This window comes from Leptinotarsa decemlineata, unplaced genomic scaffold (genome assembly GCF_025532065.1).
Source record: "Leptinotarsa decemlineata unplaced genomic scaffold, Ldec_3_MD MMD2_tig00000133_RagTag_RagTag, whole genome shotgun sequence".
In the NCBI taxonomy this organism is placed as follows: domain Eukaryota; kingdom Metazoa; phylum Arthropoda; class Insecta; order Coleoptera; family Chrysomelidae; genus Leptinotarsa; species Leptinotarsa decemlineata.
In genome coordinates, this window is record NW_027412542.1 from 5105427 (window position 1) to 5116065 (window position 10639).

The 10639-nt window shown below is 31.9% G+C and overlaps 1 protein-coding gene across 1 annotated transcript; it reads left to right on the forward strand.

Moving 5' to 3' along the window:
* Positions 1-1487: 1487 nt before the first annotated feature.
* LOC111508714 (U6 snRNA phosphodiesterase 1) lies at positions 1488-9796 on the forward strand. The gene is made up of 5 exons (XM_023164312.2): positions 1488-1741; positions 1792-1931; positions 4282-4459; positions 5786-5945; positions 9553-9796. The coding sequence occupies exons 1-5, from the start codon at positions 1605-1607 to the stop codon at positions 9745-9747; spliced, it is 810 nt and encodes a 269-aa protein (XP_023020080.2). The 5' UTR covers positions 1488-1604; the 3' UTR covers positions 9748-9796.
* The last annotated feature ends 843 nt before the right edge of the window (positions 9797-10639 follow it).

Consider the following 10639-nt stretch of genomic DNA (forward strand, 5'->3'; position numbering starts at 1 on the left):
AGAAAGCCAAAAACTTTCTTTCCCAAAAAAACTAAATAACAAAAACAATATTTATGCAAGGCTAGTTATAAAGATTCATGCCGTCCTTTGTTTGTGGAACAGCAGATTCTGACATAGTCAAGTTAATACCACTTCAACATATAGTACCTACACTACACTACACTACACCTACATTAGCAATTAAACAAAATTCGGTTTTCTTCAAGAGTAAAAAGTTATTTATTAGTTAGCTTTCCATTAATTTGAGGCGAATGAAGAATGAATGAAGATTTAGAAAAAAGGTAAAAGAATGTCTTGCTGTTAGGGCCTATTATAGTGTGGATGAATTCTACCAAGATACCACAAGGATTTAGCTATTAACTTAAATATCCTAGCCGAATTCGATGATAATTTCAACTAAGTACGACTTAACTGTAATATTTCGAAAAGTTTATTTTATTGGCTATAATTTTATGACTTCTTTGAAATGGTTATATTACTATTACCTACATGTATTCATTTTATCTATGTAGTATCCTATTTGTATAGATATTTTTCATTTAAATTTTCTGCAATGCTTCGTCGATAAGAATACCTACATTCTAAAACAATGAAGTATATTTAAAATCAAATTGAATTGTTACAACATCATTCTCCTACAATTGTAACCCAAATAATTGTATAAATCAAACTATCAAACACCAAAAACTTACTTTTCATAAACTACACCTTACGATTTGATCTCCACAAACTTTATTTGAAAAATATATCACGTCATGTTTTGCTTCAACTCAAATCAACTCAAATCTCTGTTGAAGAAGCTACTGTGTTAGCGAAATATGTCGTGATATATTTCTCAAATAAAATTTGTGGAGATCAAATCGTTAGGTGTAGTTTATGAAATTACTATAGATCTTCATCAAGTAACGGCCGAATCAATCAGAAAAAAACCAAAAATTTATTTACTACATGTAGGTACTCCATTTTGGCTTCATTTCACAATCGAAGTACCAGAATATTTGGAAAAATGTTCATGAAGTTCAATGAAGAATATATATTCTGATGTTTGAACTAATCAATTATCACTTGTAATAAGATATTTTTACGTTCGAATAAAAACTTCAAATCGGAATGAACAATTTCATTTTCATCGATTATAGATCATAAACTATGGCAATGAAAAACTACCAAATAAAATAAACTAATTCAGAAAAAATGAAAATAAATTCTTTCGAAAATGAGATAATGAAAATCGACTAAAAAAATAACGTTCAAATTTTATTTCAGTTGTTCATAATTATGTGCTTCTATTGAACCATGAACGAGTACAGCACAATAAATAATTTATTCTAAATTTATTTATCGTAGAGATAATATTGCTTTGTCAGCCATTAGTGTACAAAACAGTACGAATTTTTTAAACTAGCGATCTCTCAACTAAGATGTCTTAAAACTCTTAACATGGTGACGCGCTTGCGCTTGTCACATGAAAAAAACGCCTATTCAAATTTCCCCCCTAAGCTTCTAACCTCTAATATGTTTTATATGTCAAATTTTATTGAATTTCTCCTTAGATATAAAATAATGAGAAATTACCTATATTTACAATTTCCCATAGATGAAAAATGTTCAAAAGTAATGCGCTTTCTCTGTTGAGTATTTACGGAACTGATTCTTCTGATGACGACGACGATGCACCTGGTCCCAGTATTTCTATGAAAAGACCTAGAAGGGATGATGACACAAACTTGCCTAGTAAAAGGTAAAAATGAAAACTTATGTGAATACTATCACTCCCTAGTACTTTTTTAGATTACCACGTCCTGATTTATTAGATAATATTGACGGACCGATACCCGAGGAACACATTGATGACCCGTCTTTGCATGATGGTAGAATAAGAACTTTTTCACATAAAAGAGGAAATTGGCCCACTTTTGTCTATATTCCCAGTTAGTACTTGTGTTATCTTCAGAGTGGTTTCATACACCAGTTTTGAGTTGTTAATTAATGAGTTTGTCAAAGTGAATTAATTTTCAGTGCCAACAGTCATAACAAATGTTTGCCAACATTTCTTAAAACTCTCGACTTACTACTTGAGACTGGTGCAAGAACAAATTTCAATCTATCGAGTAATCCCAACATAGTTCTGATTTGCTAGACCATATAAAGTGACTCTTAACTATTCTCGAGAATTGATGAATATATTGGACTAGAAAAGGTTCATTTAAAAAAATCTATGCACAGTAATAGACAGTCATCATAGTGATATAGATAGAGAAAAATAATATTGACAAAAGAGTTGTAACATTTTTGACATTAGAACGATCAACAATATAAAAAAGCATTATCAATGCATTATCAATCAATGAATGAAAATGACAGAAAAAAGAGATTACAAGGAATACTTCTTGTTTAAGTAAAAAATATGATCCTAAATTTCATCACCTAGTTACTGCTGAAATTATTGAAGTTTATGTCAAAATCACTCTGAAATAATGACTATTGAACTTACTATTAAGAGTTTTTTATTTTTGCCCTGTTTGACTTATTATTTTGTATAATTTTTTTCATTATCATTTGTTGTATACAAAAATTATTTTTACACTTCAAGAGCTGATTGAAATAATTGTTTGTAATATGAACATAGAAAATCTGCAAGTGCCACTGCTCATGAAGAATCATACAGGCAGAAATTCAAGGCATAAATGTGTGTTGGAATTATTCCATGAATTCATGAAAACTGGTAACATTATAACAGACTGCATGTTCATCAGGAATAGTCAATAATGAAGGCATTAATGTTGTAGTTCTAGGCATTGTTGCCATGATGGAAAATAAATAGTCTTTGACTAAGTTACCTAAACATCATGAGTTAGTCATACAAACGTTTTCAGAATTCTTCATACAAACGTTTTCAGAATTCTTCATCCATCAACTCAAATCACGCCTTAACAAAATGAAGATGATTTTGACAGAAGAGTTGAATTTGTGAGAGCATCTTGGAATGTGTTAACCTTAATTCATATTTATTTTACACCACAGGTTTTTTCGAGGAATGTAGATACCTTTTATCTGAATTGGCAAGTGAATCATCAACATTTTCTATATCGGAATTATTCAAATTCGAAATATATCCAAAAATAGGACCATTTTTGAAAGCAAACCTAAATGATGAGTAATATTTCAATTTGCTGAATATTCAAGATGTCAAGCATGAACAAACCCATCTGGTTAGATCATCACCATCAAGATGGGGTTGCTCGTTATTGCATAGTACCAGTGCGACATTTACCCAGTAATAACTTCCGGGGCCAATGCATTGGAAGGACAGATTATACAGAATGGCCACACAGTTTGAGTACTTATTTACAACAATTTTATCAATTTTACTGGAGTGTTAATGTGTGAGAAATATCGGTACTAAAGTTCTGGAATAATGAACGTTTCACAGATCAGTTGATCTATTTTGTAGGTTTTAATAGCTTTTTGTACAAAGTAAACCAATTGACCACATAGACAAGTGTTTCTTGCTGTTTGACCCATCATCTGTTGGTGGCTTCAGGTATTTGTGCTCCTTTTTCAACCATACTTGCATTCGTCTACACCATACTGATGATAGACCAAATAGCCTAAAATACATGTCTATGGTTCTATAGTTAGTTCAATAGTGACTTGATCAGTGTAATTTTCAAGTTGTCAAGTTAAAGATAATGCTGGCTGAAAAAACACATTTTTATTTTTTATATGTCTATCATATCCTGTATTTGTTTTGCATAAATTTATGGAATATGGTGAGAAATATTGATTTCATTCTTAAAGGGATATTAATTATAAAATCAATATGTGGTCTTGTTTTAAGATATGATTATTGAATTAGCTACTTACGTAATTTTTTCTACCGACTATGAATCTGAAGTCAAAACTTGGTATTCCTGTCTACTTTTAGAGATACGCTACTAATAATTCAAGACTATTGAAAGATTTTCTATTTCAGGAACTCACTTTTAGAAATGAAAGCTTGTCAAGTGAAACATTCTTTTCACAATCACTTGTCACTACCACTTCATTCTGAGTTTTTATTATAAAAGGTGGGTTAATGAATTAGTCGATTTTTTTTATTTTCAAGTGGTCATATCTACGTAAGAAGGCAAGAATAACAAGTTTCAACTTCAGATTTTTGACCAGTGGCAAAAATAATAAAAAATAGACTCTTCACTTTTTTATTTTTGTTCAAATGCTTTCCACAGTTGATTTCCTACGGTGATATATTTTGTTTTCTCTCACAATGTTTGTTTTCAGTTGAAGTGACTTGTGAAATGGAAGAATTGAGAACGGAAGTTATGCAGGGCATTCCAGAACACTTCAATTTCAAGAGATCTGTAGATCTGCACCTAAGTTTGACAAAAACTGTAGAACTGAAGCACCATTGGATTGAGCCATTTATAGAAAGTTTGAAAAGACGGAACCATTGTAAAAAGTATGTTTTTTATTTAGATTGAATAGTTTTTTAGTTTTCTAATTTTATTAGTAGCATTCATAGTTTTGTTGGTTTCATGAAAGAACAGTATGAACATTTAGTAGAAAATAAAATATTTATTCTCCTTCAATATATATTGTTGTAACGAGTGATAACAAAAAAATTTCATATCATAGTTGAAAGATATGTTTACAATTAACAAGTGACATACTATTTATATCTAGGAAATGATTGTACAAATATGGTTGAATTGAACAAAATTTCAATTTTTGGGACAATAAAACGGTATTTTTCAGTTGAACTTGTTAATGATTCTCATGCCTACAAAATATCAATGTTTTTCTCTCTTCCAGTGGTAAATGAGAATATTTTTCAAAGCATTCATTTCCTATAGGAAAGGAATTCATCTACAAAAAGTGATGAACTCAAATGATATAGAATCAATTATTTGATTGGTACCTAGGCAAATTTCAAATTACCTCTCATAACGATATGAAATTTTTTTTAACAACAATCTGTAATTGTTTGACTCATTCAAAGATTTGCAACTTGAGTACATATTTTGTATTGTCTCTAGAAAGCGGGACATAAACCTCTTGCTCAAAACTCAAGAGTTATCATTGAGTTTACATTTGTATTGACCTATAGGTATAGTGATAAACTATCAACTATGTCATTCTCTCTATATTCTTTATTCTATACTCATTTTCAGTTTCCAAAACATTCGAATTACTAGAAACTGATAGTGACTATCAGCAAAATAACACATGTAAGTAATATCTGATGTGAAATAACATGATAATTTCATTGAAATTGCGTTTTGAGTGATACTATTCCAAAATAGTTCTCTAATCTGAACTTCATGCAGTTCTTCCTCATATTTCTGATTTGCTTTATTGTATTTGAAAACATTGAATCATGGAATAAAATGTTTTATCATCGAAGTTCAACAAAGACCTGACCATATGACCTGAATGACTAATCCATAGCTTAGAGAAGGAAACTAAGGAAAGTGACAAAGCGTTTTATCTTTGAATATCATAGCTTACATTATGGTGGAATAGGAAAAAATTTTGAATTAGTAATTTGGAATAGCACTGTGGGATAAAATATTCCTGAAATACACATACCACATGTTCCAGGTCCCGTAATGAACACTACGTTAACATAGCTGTACTGCTTTAGAAAATATTTAAATAAGTATATGACTGACATCTATGTCCCAATAAGTTCAATATCAATGACAGTTTTTTCTGTGCCATTCTGATATCTGAAATATACTATCGCGCAGACTAGATTTTAGACTATAGCAGTTTTTTGTTTCAGATTCAATCTCGTTTTTGATGAATTACAAGCTTATTGCAATGAAGAATGTACCAGGACGTTCATAGGAGTTTCCATTTTGCATGGCCACGACTCGCTAGTTGATTTAGTCAATGTTTTAAACCAATGCTTAGCTGAATTCCATTTACCGTTATTTTATGACGTAAGTTGTTTCCTTGATATTCAAATTTTGATACATTCTCTAGTACATATATTCATTCATACTCAGGTATACACTCAGTTATGTACAGTGTCATCCCCAAAGTATGCACCAAATGGGAAACTTAATAAAAAAGTTTGGGAAACATATGGGAAACTTAATAAAAGTTTCCCATATGGTGCATACTTTGGGGATGATACTGTACATTAGGAAGCTGTTTTTGACACATACAGATACAGAGAGATACAGAGCATCTACTTGGTGTTTCTGAAAGTTACTGAATGTAAAATAAAAATTAGTTATCTGGACACCTTTCTGCTTCATAAGATATATTCGGTCTACTGATTGAAAGATGAATAACAGAATTTGGATTTCATTGCTTAATTTTCAATAAGGTTTTATTTTGTAATCTACTTCTATTGAAGTCTACCTACCACACTAGTATCTTTTGTCAGTTTTGGCCGTCTAATGTGAAATTTCTTCCTGATGTTTTGATAGAATGTATGGCTAGCTTCTTTAGAAATGAAAGCTGACTATTGTGTCCTCTGTCAGAAGTTATATTGATATTCTGTGGTGCTGTCTTCATTCGAATGAGGATGGGTTCCATATTGAGTTGAACTTTAGTGTTATTTCTTGTCCATGTGTTTGTGGATTACTATCGCCTCCTACACTAGTCGACTATAATATCTCTCGGCTGGTCCTAGTAACTCAATTCCTGCTAAGGGGATTTGGTGATCTCCTCTTCTAAATGCATGTTTTCCTACTGCAGATTTATTTGTTTGTCTCAATCTTCCATTCTCTTCGGTACTCCTTCATCCTGATACCCATGAACCTCTTTATGGTCGCACGTATAGTTTACCACATTAACATAATGTTCGATATAGTCCCACAGCAAGAGTAGTTCCATATAATGTGCTAGAAAATCCCTTATCTTTCTTGTTGATTTGAAGATTGTTTTTATTTTGTGTTCACCCAAAATTTTGATTGTTTTTGAGTGGGATGATGATTGGAAAGGGCATGAAGAAATCAGTCCAAGTTAGTTTGTTTTTGGTATACCGTGTGGATCATAGGGCTACAGATACAGATAATTTCTTCATCATTGAAGTTTTTTACACAATGGTACAAAACTTATCAGACTAGTCAAAATATATTATAGTATTACAACTTATAAAAACATTATAGAGCTCACAAGAAAATATGAAAAACTCACAGACAGTGCATCAAACAGTGAGGTACTCCTCTATTGTATAAAGAGTATTTTCATTAAGGTAATTGAATAATTTGTTTTGAAGGTATTAAAATTTTTTATCTCACCAAAGATCCTATTGAAACGGTTATAACATAGAATTCCTTGGTATTTTGGAGAATTCTGTTCCACACTAAGCCTAGAGAATGGTAAGCGAATATCATTTTTATTCCGTGTTTGGTGTTGGTGAATTTCACTACTTTTCATGTAGGTATATTGCTCTTTTTTAATATTCATAATTAGAAGATAAATATAAAGTGATGGTAAAGTTAGAATTGACAGTGACTTGAAATAAGCTTTACAAGATACATTATTTCGAACTCCCATCATGCATCTTATGATTTTTATCTGAGCAATGAATACTTTATCAATATGTGTTGAATTACCCCAGAAGATCAAGCCATATGTGAGTGCCGACGACACTAGACCATGATATGCCATTCTGAGAACCTCTATAGATACAGTGTCCTTCAGTTGTCTGATAATAAAATTGATACTATTCAATTTCCCTACCAGATTTTCGATATGAGTTCTCCGTGTCAGTTTCTCATCAATTGTTACACCCAAAAATTTTATGTTTGATACTTGCTCAATTGACTTATGATTTATTTTAACAAGAGGGCTTGCGTCACTGCTGATATTTTTTTGTCGAAAAATCATGAAGAATGTTTTGGAAGCATTTAAAATCAATCCATTATTCAGGCACCATTGAAAGAATTCCTCAGCGCATGCATTGCTCAGATGAATGCTTTTGTCCAGATTATCTTGTGATATCATATGATTTGTATCGTCGGCATAAATTATGGTTTTTTGCGGAGCACCACCTGATAAAATCATGTCATTAATAAATATGATAAAAAGCAGTGGACCAAGTATTGAGCCTTGTGGTACACCCATAGAAACATTGGTTGACTTTGATTTGAATGAATTCATCATGACAATCTGACTTCTATTTTGTAAATAGGAAGAAACCCATCTATTCGCTACTCCACGAACTCCAATACGGTTTAATTTTTGAAATAGAAGCTCATGATTAACAGTATCGAATGCTCTACTGAGATCAAAATATAGTGCAATAGGATATTCCTTAGTATTCAAGCTAGAATAAATCATATTACATAATTCGTTCATAGCTGATTCTGTAGATTTTCCAGCCCGAAATCCATGTTGACATCCTTTCAATAAATTATTATTTTCCAAAAAAATTTCTTAGACGGAAATTGAAGCAATAATCGATTATTTTTGCTAGTTGACTTTGTAAGCATACATTCCTGTAGTTGTTGATGTCTTCCTTGGAACCTTTCCTCTTATATATCGGTACTGACTTTGAAACTTTCAGTTTTTCAGGATATTTTCCTGTACTGAATGATTCATTGATTATGTGACACAAAGGATAACATACTGCGTCACTAACAGCTCTCAAGCACTTACCATTTATCTCATCAATTCCAGCGGCTTCTTTAGAACACACTTTATGTATTGTCTCTTTTATCTCAAGTGGAGTTGTTGGAGTCATGAAGAAAGTAATGCTTGAGAAAAGTTCTAATTTTACCTTATTGAAATTGGGGTCAATACTTTGTATATTCATAAAAACTTTCAAAAATTCGTCCCATATTACTGTTTGATTTGTGATGATCTGACTGTCTATAACAATTTTACTAATCTTTCTTACTAAGACATTCAAGAAAGCTATTTCCCCACTTTGTTTTCTTCTCCATGGTGAACTGATTACTGGAATCAAGTGCATTCACTTACTCTCAAAAGTGGTTCAGGTTGTTTCTTCCATGTTTCCAGACCACTTATGTGTCATCGACATATGTGATTCATGTCAAAGATTTGTAGGCATATCATGCTAATGCTTTCTTCTCAAATTCTTCCACGAAAAGTTTTACTATCACTGTGGATACTACCAATTGAAAAGTTGAGTAGCTATTTTATTCTCACTGCTCTAATAACTCATCCTAATATTTTAATTCAGTTTTTAGAATGTTCAACAATTTCAACATCTTATTTAATTTAATTTCCTTTGGTCTACCATAGATTTCAAATCTGTTAACAATTTTCCAAACTTGTAACATTAACCAAGAAACATTGTCAAGCACATTCAAACAAACGTAAGATAACTAAAATGCAAAATCTAAGGTAAATAGTCTAAAAAAATGTATAGTGATGATATACAAATCACCATCCCAATTTGTCATCAGATCCCATTTTAGGTGGAATGTTCAGTAATGTTTTCAACAATGTACAAGTTGCACCTAATTGAATTATTAAAATAATGGAATAATGGTAGTGAATTATTGAATTAGGATTTTTTAAATATTAGATCCAAATTATATTATCATCATTTCATATTTTTTACAGGAACCCTCATTTCATATGAGCATAGCCTGGTGTCTGGGAGATCATAAGAATGTTTTGAATTATATACTACCAGAATTGAATTTCAGGCTACCAAATGAGGGAATCGCTAATCCAAGAAGTTGGACAGTTCCAGTGGATTACTTCGTATGTAAGACGGGAAATAAATATTTTAAGTTTGACTTGTCTGATTCGTAGTTTATGTTATATGTGCCTTTAGGATCAATTATATTCAACTTTCAATATTTTCAGTAGTTTTGTTATGTTTCTCTAACATTTCATAATAATTCAAGGCCGTAGCCAGAAAATAATTTCGGGGGTTTTGGTTTGGTGGAACAGTAGAAAAACATGAAATATAAAAATAGCGAAAGAAAGAAAATTGTGTTACATGATCATATATATTTATTAGAAAACCATTACAGAAATATTAACATCTTTTTACAAAATCAATTCTAGTTTTCTAGCTTTCTTTGCAGCAAACAAATCAATTACCTCCTCGGTGTCGATGTCAATTCTCCGGTGGATTGATGTTAACGCCAAACCGTTTAGTCGTTCCTGGCTTGTGGAATTTTTTTTATAAGTTTTGAGGCGTTTTAGAGAAAAGAAAGTCCTTTCAGGGGTACATGTGGAAACAGGTAGTGTCGCCAAGATCTTTGAAAGTTTGAATGCACATTGCCGTAAGGTTTTTCCATTGTGTTTCTTAGCAGTTATTTTCAATATTCTATTTCAAGCATTTGGTTCGTTTTGCCAAAGACTTGATAAAACTTCTAATGGATTTTATAATTCCAATAGTATCTGTATCGTAGGGAGGGTGAGTGTAGACCCACAGCACTTAGGCCACATGTGACCCATTGTATGTCCTCCCCAGGAGTTGTTCTCCTAGGTCATCGTCCATCCTGTCCTTTCTAGAAAGGTGGACAGGTCATTAGGAGACATCTCCTTTATATCGGCAGGTGTAAGCCAAGACTCGCCGAACACAGACTCTCTTATTGACGATAACACCGGACACTCGCATAGAACATGCTTGATAGTTTCACCTTCCTGTTCACACATCCTGCATAGAGGTTTGTGCACTAGCCCCATATATTGA